Raw genomic sequence first — 23,133 nt, 5'->3', positions numbered from 1 at the left:
ACAATTATGAGAGGAAGTAGTATACCTGGACTTCAAGACTATGTGTGAATATTAAACAGCAATCAATTTCATTTATTTCTTAAATTCTACATGAGTGGAATCATGGTGTTTGTCATTCTCTGACTTCTTTCACTTAGCATTATACCCTCTAGGTCCATCTATGTTGTTGAAAATGGCAAGATCTCTTTTTCGTGGTGAAGTAATATCCCATTATATATATGTGTACAAACACACACACACACACATATATCCATAGATGAATGGATAAAGGTTATATACATACCACATCTTCTTTAGCCATTCATCTATGGATGGATACCTGAGTTACTTCCATATCTTGGCTATTGTAAAAAATGCTGCAACAAATATAGGGGTGCGTATATCTTTTTGAATTATTGTTTTCATTTTCTTTTGTTAAAACCCAAAAGTGGAAATACTGGACCATAGGGTAATTCTATTTTTAATTTTTTGAGGAAACTTGAACCTTCTTACACTGTTGGTGGGAATGCAAATTGGTGCAGCCAGTGTGGAAAACAGTATGGAGTTTCCTCAAAAAGTTAAAAATAGAACTACCCTATGATCCAGCAATTGCACTACTAGGTATTTACCCAAAAAATACTGAGTCAAAGTGATACATGCATCTGATGTTTAAGGCAGCATTATCAACAATAGCCAAATAATGGAAAGAGTCCATTTTGTTTTCCACAGTGGCTGTACCAATTTGCATCCCCACCAACAGTGCAGGATGCATCGTCATCAACACTTACTGTGATTTTCATTTTAGCCATTCTGACAGGTGTAAGGGGTTATGTGGAATTTAAGAAACAAAGACAATGAAAAAAGAGACAAAAACAAAAACAAAAAACCTTATGCTTAAATATAGAGAACTGGTGGTTTCCAGGAGGGAAGTAGGTAGGAGGATAGGTAAAACAGATAGAAGGGATTAAGAGTACACTTATTTTGATAAGCACAGAGAAATGTATAGAATTATTGAATCATTATATTGTATACCTGAAACTAACATATAACACTGTATGTTACATTTCAATAAAAATAATAAAGGCATTTTCAGTTAAAAAAAAAAAAAGCAGTCAACTTAAAAAGTAAAACAAAACAAAACAAAAAAACCTAAGCCAATTAACAAACAGGGGTAGGTTTCCAAGTCTGGCTTCACCCATGTCATTTTAGGCGATGGCTAAACCTCTATGGGGCTTGGGAGACTCCTGAACAGATTTTAAATTGGTGATGACATTCTCTCCAGTTACCTTGTTGTCCAGGTGAATACAATGACATTGTCAGCTAAACCTATTTCATTTGATTAAATATGTTTCTGTATTATTAAGAGTGCTATATGTAACTCTTATTCTTTGTGTGTTGAGAAGCTGGAATGGTGTCTTGAACTAATATGTAGACCATGACCTGATGAACGAGGGGGCACAAGCCCACACACGTGAGGTCAGTGGGTAGTTCCCTCAGCACCCAAACTCCCACTTCAGGGAAATGAGACCCATAGGATCCTTTTGATTAAAGGTGCAGTTTAGTTTCAGTAAACATCACAAAATAATACATATTTATTTTATATAATTAATTTTAAGCCAATGACTTCCCCCAAAAAATCATCTGTTGGCAGCAGTGGGAGTCACATTTCATGGAAATTGATTCTTAGGATTCCAAAACTGAAAACTGTTAGAATCCATTTTTGATATGTAATTACATCTACTGAAATGTGTATAAGCAAAAAGAAGAAGAAGAATGTAGCAGGAGGGGAAGAATGAAGGGGGGGAAATTGGAGGGGGAGAAGAACCATGAGAGACGATGGACTCTGAAAAACAAACTGAGGGTTCTAGAGGGGAGGGGGGTGGGAGGATGGGTTAGCCTGGTGATGGGTATTGAGGAGGGCACGTTCTGCATGGAGCACTGGGTGTTATGCACAAACAATGAATCATGGAACACTATATCTAAAACTAATGATGTAATGTATGGGGATTAACATAACAATAAAAAAATTAAAAAAAAAAAGAAATGTGTATAAGCTAGACCATAATAATTTATACTGAAAACAAGCCATATTATTTGCTGATAATATATCCCTTGTCCCTCAATACTTCAGTTGTTTAGTTTGAGAAGCCCTACTCCCCTGAAGCAATAGAACATACTCAGAAAGTCCTTACACCTTGAAGTACCACTGGACCCAGCAGTTTCACTAACAGAGACTGAGCTGAGAATAAAAGGAATCATGGACAAACTAGACCAGCTGATCCCACCCAGACCTTTCACCAACATGAACCCCACCACCAGAGCTGCACACAGCACAGCTGCCCTCTTCCCCCCCAACCCCAGACACCTACTGCAGGGGGTTCAGCTAGACATCCTGCTGGAGAGGAGGGACCACTTGGGATGCAGAAAGGAATATGGCAGGGATCTCCTGAGGGTCAGGATGTCCTCCCCAGCCCTGAAGGCAGGTGCTTCAGGAAAGGTGACAAACTTTAACAGTGGCAGCTACCTTGTCAGCATCACTTTGTCCTGGGAAGGCTGGGTCTGTCTCTCCTGCTCATCCACCCCAGTGAAGGAATATAAGAGCTCTCTGGTGGGCAAGGAACCAAGACCAAGACAGGGTGATATTCACAGGCCAGTTTGAGAATAATACCTCCTGGGTCCTCTCTGAGTGTGGTCTGACCCTAAACTCAAGTGCTGAACTTTGCAAATACCTGGACTATTGAGACCAAGAAGCCTTCTACTGCATGAGGCCTCCATATGTTCCCCGCAAGGCCCTGACCCACAGGACCACCAGCAATGGAAACATTTCCTATCTTAGTAAAGAAGAACGAAGTCTTTTCCACAGGTAAACAGGCCTTCACATACAATAATCGATACAAAGAGGGAGGCTTAGGTTCAAACCAACTCTGCCTAGAAACTTTTCCTAATCAAGTCTCTTAGGTCAATGAAGGTTGATTGGGTTATAAATTCATCCACTGCTCAGAGTCAGGTCAGCAGCTAGGGCCCCATAGAGGTCACCTCTACACTGTGGTTTTAAGGAGTATAACCAGTGATGCATTTTACATATGCTTATAGTTCTCCATGGTTTGTAGTATTTCTAGAGTTGGTAACTTTTTAGAGACCAGTATTTTCTATAACATATTCCATGGAACACCAATCTTACAGGATATTAATAGATGCTATATAAAAAAAAAAAAAAAAAAAAAAAAAAAAAGGAGGGGGTGAATGGTATCATTCTTTAGTTACTTGACCCTGTACATTAAATAAATCACCAAACCCTATGAATTGTACCTCCCATATAGCTTTCAATCTACTCTCCACACTGCACCCAGACTAATGTTTCCAAAATCTAGATGACTTTTACTTTTCCTTGCTTAAAACACTTTATATGATCTCATTGCTCTAAGGATGAAATCCAGACTCTTTAATGTTTACAAGGACTTGCCCAGCTCAGAAGCCTGTTGTCTCACCCTTATGCTGCCTTCCTCTGTCAGGCAAACTCAACTTTTATTTCACAAACAGACCATGCTGTCTCTCAACTCTGGCACTTTACAAGCTTTGGTTTAAGTGTCATTTCTTCCATGTTAGGGTAAAGTGCTAGTCCCATATTCTTCCAGTACATTCTGTTTTTTCCCCCCAATGATAACACTCATTATACTACTAAATTTCAAACATGTTTTAATCTTCTGAGCTCTGTGAGGCAAAAACCGTAACTATTTTTTTCAACATTTCCTTATTCAACTTATCAATAGTGAGGACTTTCTACATTCCAGGCATAGTTCTAGCTGTTTGGAATTCAACATTCTAGTGGGATAAAAAGACAACAAACAGGTATGTAACAAAGTTATCGGAATAAAGAATTTTAATATAATGGTGAATGCTATTTTTTCTTTTTTTCTTTTTCTTTTTTTTTTTTTTAGAGAGAGGGAAGAAGAAAGTATGTGCATGTAGGGGTAAGAGGGAGGGCCCGAGGGAGGGAGAAAGAGACTCTTAAGCAGACTCCACACTCAGCATGGAGGCTGACATGGGTCTCAACCTCACCACCCTGAGATCATGAACTGATCTGAAATTGAGAGACACTTAACTGACTGAGCCACCCAGGCACCCCTGATGATTGCTATTTTAAAAGAGGCCAGGTAAGGTCTGTCTGGAATACCAACCTGAGAATGGAACATTTGAATAGCACCTTGTATGAAGTGAGGAAGTGAGCCAGGTGAATTTTGGAGGAAATACCGTTCCTAAGAGAGGGTATATGAACTGAGGCAAGAGCATGCTGGAATGTTCCAGGAACTGTGAAGGGAACCAGTGAGGCTGACATGCAATGAATGAGAGAGAAGGTCAGAGGAATAGGCATTGTTTAGGGGCCATCTATATATGATAGGAAGCCATTGAGGGTCACCATTTTGTCTCCTAGCCTAGTGTGATGTCTACCACCTGGAAGATTCTCAACTGTTGAATGGAAAAATAAGTGAAATACAATCTGGGAAAATAAATAGGTTTATTTACAGCGCCTTTTCATTCACTGTAGTATCTATCCCTTCAAGTGGGGATAGAATGCAGAACTTCACAATTATTTGACCATGGAACAGTTATTTAATGGATCATTTTAAGAGATTTTGGTTCCATAGTTTGGTAATTGCTGCTATAGAGAGGCCTTGTTTTTGTGATGTGGGTTCAGAAAAGCAAGTAGGATAACATAGTATCCTGGAAAGTCAAATTCAAATCCATTTTAAACATTATGATGATACAAGGGCAGGGCACAGGGCAAAACTGACCCTACATCTCTGTAAGATTTCCCTTTCACCCCTATGTCACCTTCACTTCTTTGTTTTCCTGATCAAGGTATGGAATAATCCCTTTATCCTATGGCTCAGACAGAAGAGGCTGGACTTTTAAAAAAATATATTTTACTAATAACTAAAGGAGATCTAATCATGGAGACATAGAGGCCTTCCCATTTTGAAGGCCATGTCTTAACTCTATGGGAAGAGTACCCAGGCTGATGCCATTTTTTCCCTGTTGGCCACATATGGCTCCCTCTTGAGATGGTCATCATTGCAGCCTGGATTTGGGGACCTCTCCTTACACACTTTCCTGCCTGTTCATAGATAATCCTAAATTCCTGGGCTGGCACACTGCATGTATGTTGGGTCCAATTATGCTTCTAAAGTGGGTATATTTATGACAATAATATGCCTGACCCTGTTTTACTTTCTAATAGACACATTTACTTCTGGATTCCCTGCTTTATTCAAACTGTCCAGTTTTTTCTCCCACTGCATGTAAGTAGAGATATAAGTTTCCTCAAAGGTGATTTAGTGTGTACACAAGGAATGGTTGGCTTCATAGTTAATTCCGTATCCAGGAACTCTTGCAGATCATTCTATCATTAAATTCTAAGCCCCATTCTTAGGCCCAAGTTAGGTTCTATGACCTCATTCCTTCCCACAAGTCCAAGGACTAAGCCTGTTTCTTTTTCATTTGTTAACATAGTAAATACATTTTCTCACTAGTATTCTCTCTCTCAAGCCTGGCTACCTCCTCAATTAGATGCTACCTCCTCAAATATTTCCTCAAAGTTAAAAAAATTTTTTTTAATTTTAAGGGTTTTATTGATAATCATGGTGGGAAAATAAACCAGGGGTTGCCATATAGGAAGACTTCATACAGGAAACACAGTTGATAAATCTTTCAGTTTCTATCATGGTCTATTACAGATCCCCTTCTGAAATGTAATACACACACACACACACACACACACACACACACACACACACGCATGCTTAATACTAAGACCAGACACATTGAAATGAATGCCTTTCTATACCATGAGTACCTATTTTTAATGTCCCAAAGTTTGGCTTTGATATTCAAATTTACAAGGTAGCCAGGTATTGGTCTTTTTTTGTCAACTTCAACCTTACCTGGGATAGATATGGGAGAATGTTTCAAATTTCAGAAGTTCAAGTTCCCCACTGAGACAAATTTTAATCTTGTGCCAAAGAGAGGTCTGATAAGATCCTCAATAAAAACACTATTATGCTCATTTCACATATGTGGAAATTTAAGCACAGACATACTAAATAGCTTGGCCAAAGTAAGTTACACCGAGCAAGTGGCAGAGTTGGAACTGGAATCCCAATCTACTTTATTCTCAAGTAAAGGGGCTATAGCACTGTCCCCATGACTCCACCTAGCTGTCACTGTCCAGACACCTTGGTCCCTCACTTCGGCAGTCCTCTGGTGTCCTCAATGAGGGGAGTATTATTCTCACTTGAGGAAAAAAAAAAAAAATCAATCCTTTCTCTGGCTCTGGAAGCCCTTCCTTTCCCTAGATGGATTTTATGTTGATGGAATGAATTCAGTTGACCAGATATAGTCACCATCTTAATTGGTAAGACCCATATCTTGAGATGAAGCTCACAGTGCTAGACAATTAAAACATTATAATGAATAAATGACCTAAGTCCTACTCACAAGGAGATGATAAAGTACAGAAAATAGCCTCTGGAGGTCTTGTGAAGGTAGAGTTCATGAAGAGGAGGCTGGAGAAGTGAACGCTCATAGGAGGTTGTAAGCCAGAGAAGGAGCTTGGTCCTAATACTGTAGGTTGATAATGGAAAGTCATGGAAGTATTTTGTCTAGGGGGAATAAAATGGGCAGCACAGAGAATGTTTTTAGGTGGGATAAACTAAAGGAGCAGGAATATAGTAATTTAGGGCAAGGGTCTCAAAGTAATATCCTTGGATCAGCAGCCTCAGCTTCACTTGAAAGTTTGTTAGAAATCCAAATTCTTGGACCTCAGCCCAGAACTATTTTTTTCCAGCTTTTTTGAGGTGTGATTGACCAATAAAATTATACACATTAAGGTATACAGTATATTTTGATATACATATACATTGTAAAATGGGTACCATAATCAAGCTGAATAATATATCCATCTCCTCACATAGTCAGCATTTTTGTGTTTTTTAATTTTTTTTTTTATTTTTAAGTAATCTCTACACCTAACAGGGGGCTCAAACTTACAATCCTGAGATCAAGAGTTGCATGCTCTACCAGCTGAGCCAGCCAGGTGCCCCTGAGTGTTGTAAGAACACTTAAGATCTGCTTTCTCCGCCAATTTCAAGCCTACAGTACATTAGCTAGAGTTACCAGGCTGTACATTAGATCCCAGAGCTTAGTCATCTTATAACTGTAAGTTTATACCCCTTAACCAACATCTCCCCATTTTCCCCTCCCCTAAACTCCTGACAACCACCATTCTATGAATGCAGAACCCCAGGTGGGGTTTGATCTCATGACCCTGAGATCACCACCTGAGCCAACACTTAACCGACTGTGCCACTCAGGTGTCCCCACCATTCTGTTTCCATGAGTTTGACTTGTTTAGATTTCACATATAAGTGAAATCATGCAGTATTTGTCTTTCTGTATCTGGCTCATCTAAATCTGTATCTGGCTTGTTTTCACTTAGCATAATGTCCTCCAGGCTCATCCATGTTATTGCAAATGACAGGATTTCTTTTTTGTTTTTTTTTAAGGCTGAATAATATTTCATTGTACATATAAACCATATTTTCTTTATTCATTCATCTATCAATGGACATTTAGGTTGTTTCCATATCATGGCTATTGTGAATTAATGATGCTTTGAATATGGGGGGTAGAGATAGCTCTTCAAGTGCCCCAGAACTATTGAATCGAAACTCTGGGGATGAAGTTCAGCAATCTCAGTTGTAATAAGCTCTCCAGATAATTCTGATGTACACTCAAGTTTGAGAAGTACTGGCCTAGGAAAATGTTGATGAAGGCCTGAATTACCACAGGCAGTAAAGACGGAAAGGCTGGCTTGCAGTAGAAAATCATTTAGAAGATAAAAACCAAAGACATGTTGGATTAGTTGCAAATGTCTCTTTCTGGATCTTTGGATCCCTGCTATTACCAGGAGAACAGTTTTCCGGAATCTTGACCCATTTACTTTCTCAGAATATCTTAAATATATCAAGGTAAAGAAGAAAAAAACATTTGCAGAGAGTTAAGAGTGGCTTAATCTCTCCATCCCTTGTTAGCACCTCATGCCCCACCCCACATCCCCCTGCTAGTGATTTTTACTTTAATATCTGGGCAGATACCAGGCTAATTTATTTTCCCATTTTCTGTTGAAATGATGAAGAACTTTACCTCCATTGAGATTTTACCATGTAACAGTAAGTCTATTGTGCTGTTGCTTGCTGTGTTCACAATTTATCCATCTAAAAGACATTCTTACTTTGAGAAAATTCACATTAACCACTTTCATCTTTCATTTCTTGGGGCAAAGAGTACCAGTCATCTTGGGTTTTACAGGAAGGACTTTATTCTTAGAAATTATTTTCATATCAATTTTAACCAATTTTCACCTTGAGTCAGATCTAAAAGTCTAAGTAACTCTTAATTTCAGCTGCCTACTCTCAAAATGTACAGGTTATTTTTATTTCAACTTAAGATTTATTCCTGAAAATCCAATAATTGGGTAATGTGAAAATGTCTCAGATAAGCTACTGAGTTAGAAAGTTTCTTTGGTGGTTTCTCAGATATGTTTCAGCCAAACCATCTTGATTAAAGTTCTACAAACTAGCAATTTCTGTGGATATTTTCAATTTTATCACAGGAAATTCAGTGGTCAATACAAAGCCATCTCACTCATAAAAGCGATGTTTCTGCTATACTGGAATTGAAGTGAATTTCAGAAAAAGCAAATGACTTTCATTATAACAATCAATGGTGTATCCATTTACCTATTGCCCCTTTCTCATGTATTCAGCAAATGTTTACTGAGGACCTACTGTATGCAAAGAACTTTGCAAAACCCTGTGGAGAACATATAAATCAATCATGAACCCACTGAAAGCTCACAGTGTATGGAAAAGACAGCCCTTCTCTCTGCCATGGCAGCCATCATCCATGCCCAAATTTTACACCGAAGAAAGTTCTTAGACTCAAGACCACTTGAGTCCTCTTAACACTTCTATGGTTTCCCTATTTCCTGGACCACAATTTCTAGAAGATAATGCCAGATTATTATTTTTTGAGCCATTTATAAACCTGATATAACAATATGCATGAATTTAAGTTCCTAAACTTATATCACAAGTCCCAACAATGCAGGTAGATGACAAAAAAGATATAGTTGCTTAAGTGGAAAAACATATAAATGACCTGATTCTTGAGAGAGGAAAGATAAGTATATTAGGATCCTGAGCTCATCTCGTCCCATGGACACAATGAGGCAACAACTATATGTACTGCAACTGACTCCAAAAACCATCTGAAGACTGGCAGAAGAGATCTTCCACAGCTAGTTGTAGAGAGATCACATCAGAAAGGGTAGGAGGGGTGCAGATGCAGTTGGAAACCAAACCCCTGGCACAACTGACCACAAATGGGAAGGACGTCACAAGCACAGAGGAACAAAAGAATCAGACTCCATACTGGGCATCCCTGGTCTTGGAGACCTGCACTGGGAAGACCAGTCCCTGTAGCATCGGGCTTTGAAAATCAGCAGGATTTAACTCCAGGAGAGCCAGAGGGCAATAGGAAATGGAATCCCATCCCTTAAAGAGCTAGCCACTAGATAATTCAGCCTGAGACATAGTACAGAGCAGCAGTTTGAGAAGTGTCTGGGGTATATGTGAAAGAGATTTATTATTAATTTCAGGATGTGTGCTGGGGTGGGGCAGGAGCTTTCTATAGGAATGAAAGTGCTGGTAGGTGTCATTTTTCTTACCCTCCCCCAGCCTACATAGCCAAATGCTCACTGGAGCCAGCATTCCCCTGCAGACCTGTCTCACCCAATCCACTTGCCCCAGGAGGCACCCCTCCAAAGCACCTTGTTACAGTCAGTGGGCAGCCCCTCATGCACTGAAGAGGGTGGAAACTAAGCCCACACACTAGCATCCCACAGTTCCTGCAGCTGGGCCTATCAGTTGCCTGTGTAGAGAATGAGCCCTGCTCTTTGATGCTCCCACAGCTGTCACAGTGGCTAAAAGCAGACAGGTGGGCTGAGGGCTGGTCCCACTCACCAGTGGGTCTGTAGCTGAGTCTTCTAGCAGCATAAGGAGCACACCTGGCCCACCAGTGCTCCCACAATAAACAAAGTGGGTCATTATAGTAATTTGGGCTGAGGACCAACTTAACTCACCAGCATGCCTATAGCAATTATGGCTCAGCCATAACAGGATGGTACATGTAGCTAACACAGGGGAAACCCATGGGGGGCCCGGCTCTGGTGACCAAAGGAGATTATGCTACAGCGCACCATAGAAATTCTTCTGTATAAAGCCACTACTTCCAAGACCAGGAGACATAGCTGACCTACCTGATACATAGGAAAAAAAAAAAAAGAACTACACAGAAAGATAAACAAAATGAAGAAATAGAGGAAAATGTTCCAAATGAAGAATTAGAAAAAAAAAAAATCACATAAAAAGAGAGAAATGAAACAAAGGTAAGCAATATGCCTGATAAAGAGTTCAAAGTAAAGGTCATAAAAATACTCACTGGACTTGAAGGAAGAGTTGATAAACTCAGTAAGAACTTCAACAAAGAGGTAGAAAATATAAGTAACCAATCAGAAGCTAAAGAATACATAACTGAAATAAAATATACAGCAGAGGGAATCAACAGCAAGTTAGAGGATGCAGAATGGATCACTGGTGCAAAGCAACCATGTTGAACAGCAAAATACATACATGCATACATACTTTGAGACCTGTGACATCAACAAGCATAATAACATTCACATTATAGGGATCCCAAGGGAGGGGGGAGAGAGAGAGAGAGAGAGAGAGAGAAAGGGGGCAGAAACTTAAATAATAACTTAAAACTTCCCTAATCTGGGGGAAGGTAACAGACATCGGGATTCAAAACAGATGAGCCTCAAACAAGATGAACCCAAGGAGGTCCATACCAAGACACATAACAATTTAAAAAGCAAAAATCAAAGATAAAGACAGAATCTTAAAAGCAGCAAGAGAAAAGAAGTTGGTAATGTACAAGAGAAATCCCATAAGGCTATGAGCTGATTTTTCAACAGAAACTTTGCAGGCCAGAAGAGAATGGCATGACATATTCAAAGTGCTGAAAGGAAGAAATGTACAACAAAGAATACTCTGCCCTGCAAGATTCAGGATTAAAAGGAGAGATAAAGAGTTTTCCAGACAAAAAAATAGCTTAAGGAGTTCATCATCACTAAACTGGCCTTTCAAGAAATGTTAAGGGGAATTTTTTAAATGGAAAGAAAAGGCCATAACTAGAAGAAAATTATGAAAGGAAAAAAATTCACTGGTAAAAGCAAACAGTAAATGTAGAATAATTATTTATAAAGCTAGTATGGAGATTAAAACATAAAAGTAGTAAAATCAATTATATCTACAAAAGCTAATCAAGGGATACAAAAAGTAAAAAAGATGTAAAATGACATCATATACATAAAACGTGGAGGGAACAGTAAAGTTGTAGTGCTTTTAGAATGTGCTTAAATTTAAGTAATCATCAACTTTTCTTTTTAGTAACCATAAACTTAATATAGATTGCTACACACATAGGATATTATGTATGAACCCTGTGGTAATCATAAATCAAAAACTTATTGATACACAAAAAATGAGAAAGTAATCCAAGCATAACACTAAAGAAAGCTATCAAAACACGAGAGCAAGAAAGCAACAGAACTACAAAAACAAAAAAATACCCAGTAAAATGTCTATATACACACACACACACACACACACACACACACACCTATTAATAGTTACTCTAAGTGTAAATTGTCTAAATGCCCCAACTAAAAGATATAGTATGACAGTCATTAAAACAACAACAAAAAACCCCAAGATCCATCTATATGCTGCCTACATGAGACTCCCTTCAGACCTAAAGACATACACAGACTGAAGCTGTAAGGGCTGGAAAAAGATATTCCATGCAAATGGAAGCAAAAAGATAAAAAAAGAAAAAGCTGTGGTAGCACTACTTATATCAGACAAAATAGACTTGAAAACTGTAGCCAGAGATAAAGAAGGGTATTACATGATGATAAAAGGATTACTCTAACAAAAGGATGTAACAACTGTAAATATCTATGCACCTAATGTAGGATCACCTAAATCCATAAAACGAAAATTAACAGATGGAGAAATTGACCATAACAATACTAGATGGGGACTTTGACGCCCCCCCCCCCTTACATCAGTGGATATAGAATTCAGACAGAAAATTCAATAAAGAAACAGGGGCTTTAAATGATATGTTAGACCAGATAGACTTAACAGATATATACAGGACATTTTATCCATAAACAGAAGAATGTGTATTCCTTTCAAATGTGCATGGAACATTCTACAGATTACATGTTAGGCCATAAAACAAGTTTCAATAAATTTAAGATTGAAATCATATCAAACATTTTTTCTGATGAAAGTTATGAAATGAGAAATCAGTTACAAGAAGAAAATGCAAAAATGCAAACACGTAGAGGCTAAACAATGTGCTGCTAAATAACCAATGGGCTAATGAAGAAATCAAAGAAATAAAATACCTGCAGAAAAATGAAAATGGAAACAGCGGTCCCAAATCTTTGAGACACAACAAAAGCAGTTCTATGAAGAAAGTTTATAGCAATACAGGCCTAGCTCATAAAATAAAAATCTAAAACAATCTAACCTTACACCTAAAGGAACTAAAAAAAAAAGGGGGGGGGAGGCAAAGCCCAAAATCAGTAAAGAAAGGAAATGATAAAGATCACAGTGTAAGATAAATAGAGATTTAAAAAACAATAGATAAGATCAATGTAATTAGAGCAGATTCTTTGAAAAGATAAATAAAATCGATAAACTTTTAGCCAGATTCATCAGGAACAAGAGAGGACTCAAATAAAATAAAAAATGAAAGGGAAAAATAACAACCAATACCACAGATACAAAAAGGATTATGAGAATACTATTAAAAATTATATGTGAACAAATTGGACAACCTAGAAATAATGGATAAATTCCTGGAAACGTAATATTTCAAAACTGAATTAGAGAGAAATAGAGAACTCAAGTAGACTACTAGTAACAAAATTGAATTGGTAATCAAAAAACTCTCAATTAACAAAAGTCCAGGACCAAATGGTTTCACAGGTGAATTCTACCAAACACTTAAAGAAGAGCTAATACCTACTCTTCTCAAACTATTCCAAAAAATAGAAGAGGAAAGAAAACTTCCAAACTCCTTCTACATGTCTGGCATTACCATGATACCAAAACCAGATAAAGACACTATGAAAAAAGAAAACTATAGGCTAATATCCCTGATGAATACAGATGCAAAAATTCTCAATATTAGCAAACCAAATTCAACAATACATTTTAAAAACTTCTCTTGTGTAGCTGTCCAGTTTTTCCAATACCATTTATTGAAGAGATTATCTTTTCCCCATTGTATATTCTTGCCTCCTCTGTCATAGATTAATTGACCATACAGGTGTGGGTTTATTTCTGTGTCTCTATCCTGTTGTACTGATCTACATATCTGTTTTTGTGTCAGCAGCATACCGCTTTGATTACTACAGCTTTCTAGCATATCTTGAAATCTGGGATTGTGATACCTGCAGTTTCGGTCTTCTTTCTCCAGACAGCTTTGGCTATTCAGGGTCTTTGGTGCTCCATACAAATTTTAGGATTATTTGTTCTAGTTCTGTGAAAAATGCTACTGGAAGTCTGATAGGGATTGCATTAAATCTGTAAATTGCTTGTGGGTAATATGGACCTTTTATTCTAATCACGCGCATGGAATACTTTTCCACTTGTTGGTGTCATCTTCAATTCTTTAGTCAATGTTTTACAGGTTTCAGAGTACAGGCCTCTCACCTCCTTGGTTAAGTTTATTTCCAGGTATTTTATTTTTTGGTACAATTTTAAATGGGATGGTTTTCTTAATTTCTCTTTCAGCTACTTCATTATGAAATCGGACCATTTTCTTATACCATACACAAAAATAAACTAAAAATGGATTACAAATCTAAATGTGAGCCCTGAAACCATAAAACTCCTGGAAGAAAACAGGCAGTAATCTCTTTGACATAAGCCCTAGCATCATTTTTCTAGATAGGTCTCTTTAGACAAGGAAAACAAAAGAAAAAATAAACTAGTGAGACTACACTAAAATAAAAAGCTTCAGGAAAGAAAAACCAACAAAATGAACAGGTAACCTACTTAATGGGAGAAGATATTTGCAAATGATATATCTCCTAAGGGGTTAATATGCAGAATATATAATGAACTCCTACAACTCAACACCAAAAAAACCAATCTGATTAAAAAATGGGCAGAGGACCTGAATAGACATTTTTCCAAAAAAAGACATACAGAGGGCCAACAGACACATGAAAGGATGCCCAACATAACTGATTATCAGGCAAATGAAAATCACCACCACAACGCAATATCACCTTACACCTCTCAGGATGGCTCTAATCAAAAAGACAAGAAATAACAAGCGTTGGTGAGGATGTAGAAAAAAAGAAACCCTTGTGCACTGTTGGTGGGAAACTGGGGCATCTACTGTGGAAAACAGTATGGATGTTCCTCGAAAAATTAAAAATAAAATTACCATATGATCCAGTAATTCCACTACTGGGTATTTACCCCCCAAAAATAAAAACACTAATTTGAAAAGATATATGCACCCCCTATGCTTATTGCAGCATTATTTATCATAGCCAAATTATGGAGGCAACCCAAGTGTCCATGATAGATGAATGGATAAAGATGATGTGGTATATAAATACAATGGGATATTACCCAGGCATTAAAAAAAAAAGAAAGAATGAGATCTTGCTATTTGCAGACCTAGAGCATTACTCTAAGTGAAATAAGTCTGAGAAAGGTAAATACCATATGATCTCTCTTATATGTGTAACCCAAGAAACAAAACAAATGAACAAGGAAACTAACAAAAACAGAAACACACCCCATAAGTACAGAAGACAAACTGATGGTTGCTGGAGGGAAGAAGGTAAGGGGATGGTCAAAAAGTGTGAGGGGAGTGGGAGGTATAGGCTTCCAGTTAAGGAATAAGCAAACCATTAGCATGAAAGGTACAGCATAGGGAATAGAGTCAATGGTATTTTAGTAATGCTGCATCGTGACAGATGGTGGCTATTACTCGTGGTGAGCACAGATGAACATATAGTTGTCCAATCACTACATTACGCATGTGAAACTAATGTAGCATTGTGTCAACTGTACTTAAGTAACAAAACAATAAAATAAAATGATGTTTTGCTATGATCGAGTGGGATTTATTCTGGGGATGCAGGAATTGCTCAATATTTGCAAATCAGTATTATGCATCACATTAAGACGAGGAAGGATAAAAACCATATGATTATCTTAATAGATGCAGAAAAAGCACTTGACAAAATTCAACATACATTCATGATAAAAACCCTCAAGGTAGGTTTAGAGGGTACTACTTCAACATAAAATGGTCATATAGGACAAACCCACAGTTCACATCATACTCAATGGTGAAAAGCTGAGCTTTTCCTCTAAGATCAGGAAAAAGACAAAGATGTCCACTCTCACCACCTTTATTTAACATAGTACTAGAAGTCCTAGCCACAGTCATCAGACAACAAAAAGAAATAAAAGGCATCCAAACTGATAACAAAGAAGTAAAACTATCACTATTTGCAGATGATATGATACTGCATATAGAAAACCCTAAAGACTTCACCAAAAAACTATTAGAAATAAATGAATTTAGTAAAGTCTCAGGATATAAAATTTACAGAAATTGGCTGCATTTCTATACACTAATAATGAAGCATCAGAAAGAGAAATTAAAAATCCATTGACAATTTTACCAAAAAGAATAAAATACCTAGGGATAAACTTAACCAAGGAAATGAAAGAAGTATACTCTGAAAAGTACTGTAGGACATCGATAAAAGAAACTGAAGATTTCACAAACAAATGAACAGATAGTCCATGCTCATGGATTGGAAGAATATTGTTAAGATGTCCATATTACCCCAAACAATCTACAGATTCAAAGCAAGCCCTATCAAAATAGTATCTTTTTTTTTTTTACAGAACTAGAATAATCCTAAAATTTGTATGCAGCACAAAAGACCCTGAATAGTCAAAGCAATCTTGAGAAACAAGACCAAAGCTGCAGGTATCACCATCCTAGATTTCAAGATATACTCCAAAGCTATGGTAATCCAAACAGTCTGCTATTGGCATAGATCAATGGAACAGGATAGAGAGCCCAAAAATAAATCCACACTTATATAATTAATCTATGACAAAGGAGATAAAAATATATAATGGGGAAAAGGTAGTGTCTTCAGTAACTGATACTGGGAAAACTGAAGAGCTACATGAAAAAGAATGAAATTGGACCATTTTCTCACTTCATCCACAAAAATAAACTCAAATTGGATTAGAGACCTTTATGAAACCATAAAACTCCTAGAAGAAAACAGGCAGTCATCTCTTGAAATCAGCCTTAACATTTTTTTAGATGTCTCCTTAGGCAGGGGAAACAAAAGCAAAAATAAAGTATTGGGACTACACCAAAGTAAAAAGCTTTTGCAAACTGAAAGAAACTATCAACGAGATTAAAAGGCAGCCTACTGAATGGGAGAAAAATATTTGCAAATGATATTTTAAGGGGCTAATATCTAAAATATAGAAATAACATCTACAATTCAACACCAAAAAAACAATTCCATTAAAAAGTCAGAAGACCTGAATAGACATTTTTTCCAAAGAAGACATACATAAATGGCCATCAGACACATGAAAAGATGCTAAATATCACTAATCAGGGAAATGCATATCAAAACTACAGTGAGGTCACCTTATACCTGTCAGAATGACTAGAATCAAAAAGACAAGAAATAACAAGTGTTGGTGAGGATGTGGATGAAAGAGAACACTCATGCATTGTTTGTGGGAATGTAAATTGGTGCATTCACTGGTGGAAAAAAGTATGGAGGTTCCACAAAAAATTGCTGTGATGAGCACTGGGTGTTCTATGTAAGTGATGAATCACTAAATCTGCTCCTGAACCCAATATTATACTATACACTAACTAATTCAAGTTTAAATAAAAACTTAAAAAAACAGAAATACCATGTAATTCAATAATTTCACTACTGGGTATTTATGCAGAGAAAATGAAAACACTAATTCAAAAAGATATATACACCCCTATGTTTATTGCAGCATTATTTACAATAGCCAAGATATGGAAGCAACCTAAATGTCCATCAGTAGATGAATGGGAAAAAAATATGTGGTATATATAAATACAATGGAATATTAGTCAGCCATAAAAAGAATTAGATCTTACCATTTGCAACAATATGGATAGGCCTGGAGGGTATTATGTTAAGTGAGATAAGTCAGAGAAAGACAAATACCGTATGATTTCTCTTTTGTGTGGAATCTAAACAAAGCAAAACAAAAACAGAAAGCCAGAAACAGACTCATAAGTAGAGAGAACAAAGTGTTGGTTGCCAGAAGGGTATAGGGCTAGGAAGATGGATGAAATAGGTGAAGGGGATTAAGATGTACAAACTTGCAGTTATAAAATAAATAAGTCATGGAGATGAAAAGTACATCATAGGGAATGCAGTCAATAATACTGTAATAATGTATGGTGACAGATGGTGACTATAGTTATCGCAGTGAACACTAAGTAATGTGTAGAACTGTGGAATCACTATGTTGTACACATGAAACTAATATAACATTTTATATGAACTATACTTCAATAATAATTTTTTTTAAATGACCTGAGTCTTAGGTGGGTGAAAGCTTCATATGAATCAATGAATAAGCTTAGGCTAATTTCATAGTAGAGTATTAAGAATAAAGAGGTCTTCCCTTTTTCAGCACTAATCAGACCACAATGATAATATTATGTTCAGCCTGGGCACAACAATGAAATGTTTAACCTGAGAACCTGATTCTGGTACACTCAAAATAAACAATGTGGGACATCATTTCAGAAACATGTTCAAAATTTCTTCATGGATAAATAGAGTTTGAGGAGAAGATCTACAACTTAACAAGGTCATGTTATTGGTACAATATTTAGCTGGGCTACTGAATCCTATTTCATGCCCATACATTTCCTCCTGATTTGGCTAGCTGTTGAGTAGCTTTGGGGACAAGGTAAAGACTGAGGAAGATATTGCAAATGCACAAGAAAAATTATCCCCACTCTAGGATAAACTATTCATTAGTAAGACTATTCAACAGTGAGTTTTTAAGTCATCCCTTTAACATGATCTTGTTAAATATTTATGGAAGAGAGGAGGGTATAAATCGAGAAGGATGGAAGGAAAAGAGGAAAAGGGAATAAATGAAGGATTTGTTTCAGAAATAATTTGTGGTAATAATGATTTACTGTGGGTGTTTTTATTACCAGAGAGTGAGAACACAGGAAAAAAAAAAAAAAAAAGGTCAGATTGGAATGAAGACTCCTTTCCCCAGTGGTTATACTGTAAAAAGAAGGTGGATTATAGCATTTTGTAAGTAGATCAAATTAAATGCAAAATATAAATGACTGCTTGAAGAGAAAACTTCCCTACCTCATGGGAGATTCAACACTGCAAGAGTGAACTTATTACTTACAAAAAGTGGTGAAAAGTATGTATTTTTATTTTGAAATTACAGTTGGCTTCTGAGGTTGTTTTTATAATAATTTTACTTCTTTCCTGATGCTGGTTTTACTTTTTTAAAAATTTGTCAAACATTTGGATTTGGGCTTTTAATAAAGTTAAATTTTATTTTTTTTCATTCACAAATATTAACATTTTTCTTCCTCTTCCTATATCTTAATAAAAAGTTTAAAAGCTGTGTTAAGATTTTATTTTTTTTTAAGATTTATTTGAGAGAGAGAGACAGAAACAGAGCATGAGCAGGGGGGAAGAGGCAGAGTGAGGGGGAGAAGCAGATTCCCCACTGAGCAGAGAGCCCAACATGGGGCTCGAACCCAGGACCCGGAGATCATGACCTGAGCTGAAGGCACACGCTTAACTGACTGAGCCACCCAGGTGCCCCCAAAAATTGTGTTAAGATTTTAATATATCTGATACAGTTTTCTTCCCAAAGGCAGTAATGCTATTTTAGTTAGAAATTCTCTTGGTTAGAATTTTACAAATGTGTGCATTTTAAAATTATGATTATTTTCCTTTTGTTAAAAAGATTTATTGGTTTGCTTTCCATCAGCTTTAAAATATTTTGATCATCATGGAACTGGGGTCTTCAACATATGGTAAGCATTGAAAACTCCAGGCATCGAAAACTAGCAGAAGCACCCTCAGCCACAACCTTATTAAAGGGAAGGTAAATGGCATAAATATGGTCACACTAATGGAAGACACATGGCAAATCTTGAAATAGAATTGGGGCACTTTGGGGCACCTGGGTGGCTCAGTTGGTTAAGCGTCTGACTCTTGGTTTTGGCTCAGGTCATGATCTTGGAGGGTCATGAGATGGAGCCTTGTGGCGCTCAGCATGGAGTCTGCTTGAGGATTGTCCCTCCCTCTGCCTCTCCTCCTCTTGTGCTCTTGGGTGTGCATGCTCACTCTCAGATAAATAAATCTTAAGAAAAAAAAAAAAAAGAATTGGGGCACTAACCTTTTGACCTTAAATACTGATCATCATGATTAAGTTAAATTAAAAATGGTAACAGAAACATGAATGCTTTCTACAATGTTTGCTTTTGAAACTAAAATGAAATTATCAAGATAATGTCTTTACCATTTCTAAGTATCAGTTTGAGGACTTTACACTGTTACTCAAAAGCGCCAAGGAAAAGCTTACTAACTTGCATTTTCCTGTAGTTTAGCTTTGCTAAATTCTTTTTGGCACTAGAAATGTTCACCTGTGGTTTTAAGGAAGCCAGACATGTGAAAGATTTTGTGTATGAAATGAGCCTTCTATTCAGTGTAGGAGGTTAAAGCAAGCTCAAATCATATGACAAAGTATAATTAACACTGATATTTGTTAAATTTGCAGTAGAGCTGAAAAAAGGACATGATGGAATTTCATCTTTAACGTTTTATGATCTTAAACTTGCTTCTTGTCTTTTTGTGGGTTTAAGAGCCTGTTGACTTGTAAAGAATTTGCTGCCTCTTATGAGGTTGCTGACTTGTTCTCTTGTGAAATTTCTTGCACATTTGAATATTGTGGAAGAAACAAAACTAACCATGAGGGGAAAAAAAACATGTATGTTTCGTGATGCTGAAAGATGTATTTTGATTCAGTGGAAAGACATGATCATCCATTTATTACCAAAAATCTGTTTTCAGTGACAGATGAAAACTATATATCCCAAGGGAAATTGATCTGGTGGCCAGATAGAGTGACACAGCCATTGTCATTACCCTTGGCCAGCACTTTAGATCCTTTTCTGTTATGATTTTCCTCATAGGACCATCAATGTTCAAAAGGTCATTGAACGTCTACTCTTGAAAAGCTCAGAGACCAAGGTGACCCCTAAAACTGAAAATACCAGGGGGATATATCTGAACGCAGAGATGTTTAGTGATTTCCATGGCTATATTCAAAATTTTATGAGGGATATTTCTGTGGGTCTCAATGTGGGTATTATTGATGCCTGGGACGTGATTATTGCATATGGCACTAATAATGCCCATCCACCTGATTATGTGATTGGAAATTGGATTACCATGTTCTTAAACTATATTGCTAGAGGAAAAAATACAGAAAAACCAGTACTAGCCATTGTCTATAATGACCTAACTTACATTATAAGGACAGTTAAATGCAATCCAAGTATGAAGAAATGAAATTTAAAAAATATAGTAAAATATACATAACAAAGTTACCATTTAAACCATTTTTAAGTGTACAATTCAGTGGCTGTGCAATTCAGATATATTCACAATATTGTGCAACCATCATGATTTATCCCCAGAACCTTTCATCATCCCAAACAGAAACTCTGTATCCATAAACTAACTCCTCATTCTCCCTTATCCCCAGCACCTGGCAACCACCATTCTACTGTCTCTATGAATTAGACTATCCTAACTAGCTCATATAAGTGGAGTTATACAGTATTTGTCTTTTGTATCCACTTATCTCATTCAATATAATGTCCTCAAGGTTTATCCATGTTGTGGCATGTGTCAGAATTTTTTTTTAAGACTGAGTAACATTTCCTTCTATGTACAAATCACATTTTGTTTATCCATCATCTTTTGATGGACATCATCTGTTGATGGATATTTCCACTTTTTGGTAATTGTGAATAATGCTGCAAAAGAAAACTTGGTAGAATCATAAAAGAAGTCTTCTTAAGAAAATTATTTGGAATTTGGTACCCAGTTGTCCTTTGGATCCCAGTAAGAGTCAGAGATCACAGTCAAAAATGCACGAGTGCATTGAGAGAAACTAAGTATTAGGTCAAGATACAGATCCTGAAACACTGAGTCTTGTAGACCCTAAAAGTATGAGGTGAGATCCCCTGCAGAGAACCTGAAATGACTTTATGAACTTTGTCTCTAAATATTCCTTTCAGCATGAAAGTATGCACTCTTCCCATTAACATGTTCAAGGTCTCAAGAGTGGAACTGTTGTTACTCCAGGATGACTCCTTTGTTTGGAATGTGTTTCATAGTGAGAGGAAGTGATTATACATATTATAGTGAGTGTGTGTATATATATAAACACACACACATACACACACACTATAGTAATATAGTATATTACTATACTATTATAGTATAGTAATAGTGCCATGGCCAAGTTCAGGTTAGGACTGGGCTCCTCTCAACAAGGGAACACACATTAGAAAGCTCTTTCTTGTATCAAGTTACCCACTAGTTCTAATTCTTTTTAGAGGAAGCTTTTTTTTTTTTAAGATTTTTTTTTTTAAGTAATCTCTATACCCAACATGGGGCTTGGACTCCCAACCCCAAGATCAAGAGTCACATGCCCTACTGAATGAGCAAGCCAGGTGCCCCTAAACAAAACTTTCAAAATAAATCTATTCTTCCAGCTATTGTACTCTTACCTGCTTACATGAGTTAGCATTTCCCTGCCAAGGCCACTTCAAATTCCAAATTCCTTCATCCTAGTTCTAGTAGGACAAAGTGTCTAGTTTACTTATGGCTCTTCTCTGAATACACTGAAGTTTGTCTATGTCACTCTACAACATGCCTTCCACCCCATCTCACACGCCCCAATGTAAATGTGATCAATTAGTATAAAATAATGATAATCTATCACTTCTCTTGTTCTAGACCTGCACTGTGCAACATCATAGCCACGAGTCGCATGTGACTGTTTAATTAAAAATTAGCTCCTTGGTTGCAATAATCACATTTCAAGTGTTCAATAGACACATGTGCCTAGTGGCACTGTACTGACAGCACAGTATTTGCTTGCATTGCCTTTGGAGAGTATTTTTTTTTTTTTTTTAAGTTTTGTTGTAGTATTTGGATGTGTTTTTTAAAAATAAGCCAGTGATATTTTATTAATTTTATGGTGAGTAAAAGAATTCATCAAATGTTAAGTGTCAAACTCCTAACTTTTAAGACATTTACTTCCAGCTCAGTCTTTAAAAAAAAAAAAAAATCCTGCTATCTACATATTTTATAATGTTTTGGGCTTAAAGTGGTAGTTTCAGGTTATTGCAGACATTGACTATATTGCTAATATGTAAGACTTGAGTAAGCCATTTGAAATGGTAAAAAGGTTCTTTACTGGTATTATCAGGCCTCTTTCAAAAACCCATGTATGCACAATAGAATGAAACTAGAAATCATTAGCATGAGGAAAACAGAAAAATTCTCAAATATATGGAAATTAATGCGCTCATAATAGGTCAAAGAAGAAATAAAATTTAGAAAATATTTGGAGACAAGTGAAAATAAAAACAAAATATCAAAACTTCTGGGATGCAGCAAAAGTGCTACGAAAGGGAAGTTTATGACCAATTATATGCCAACAAATTGGACAACCCAAAAGAAATGGATGAATTCCTAGAAACATGTAACCTACCTAGACTGACTCATGAAGAATAAATAAATCTGAAAAAAATATAACTACATTTAAT

General features: G+C 36.7%; 1 protein-coding gene across 1 annotated transcript; it reads left to right on the top strand.

The window, feature by feature from the left end:
• Positions 1 to 1,908: 1,908 nt before the first annotated feature.
• Positions 1,909 to 20,860, top strand: LOC118533140 (NXPE family member 2). Its single transcript, XM_078057514.1, is given in 11 exon segments — positions 1,909 to 2,531; positions 2,534 to 2,571; positions 2,574 to 2,843; positions 8,147 to 8,211; positions 18,480 to 18,596; positions 18,598 to 18,692; positions 19,275 to 19,320; positions 20,263 to 20,318; positions 20,321 to 20,373; positions 20,376 to 20,475; positions 20,478 to 20,860. Coding segments are annotated over 11 exon segments (1,518 nt in total). The 5' UTR covers positions 1,909 to 2,236.
• Positions 20,861 to 23,133: the final 2,273 nt, after the last annotated feature.

This window comes from Halichoerus grypus, chromosome 11 (assembly GCF_964656455.1).
Source record: "Halichoerus grypus chromosome 11, mHalGry1.hap1.1, whole genome shotgun sequence".
Classification (NCBI taxonomy): domain Eukaryota; kingdom Metazoa; phylum Chordata; class Mammalia; order Carnivora; family Phocidae; genus Halichoerus; species Halichoerus grypus.
This window is presented reverse-complemented; position numbering and strand designations above follow the sequence as displayed.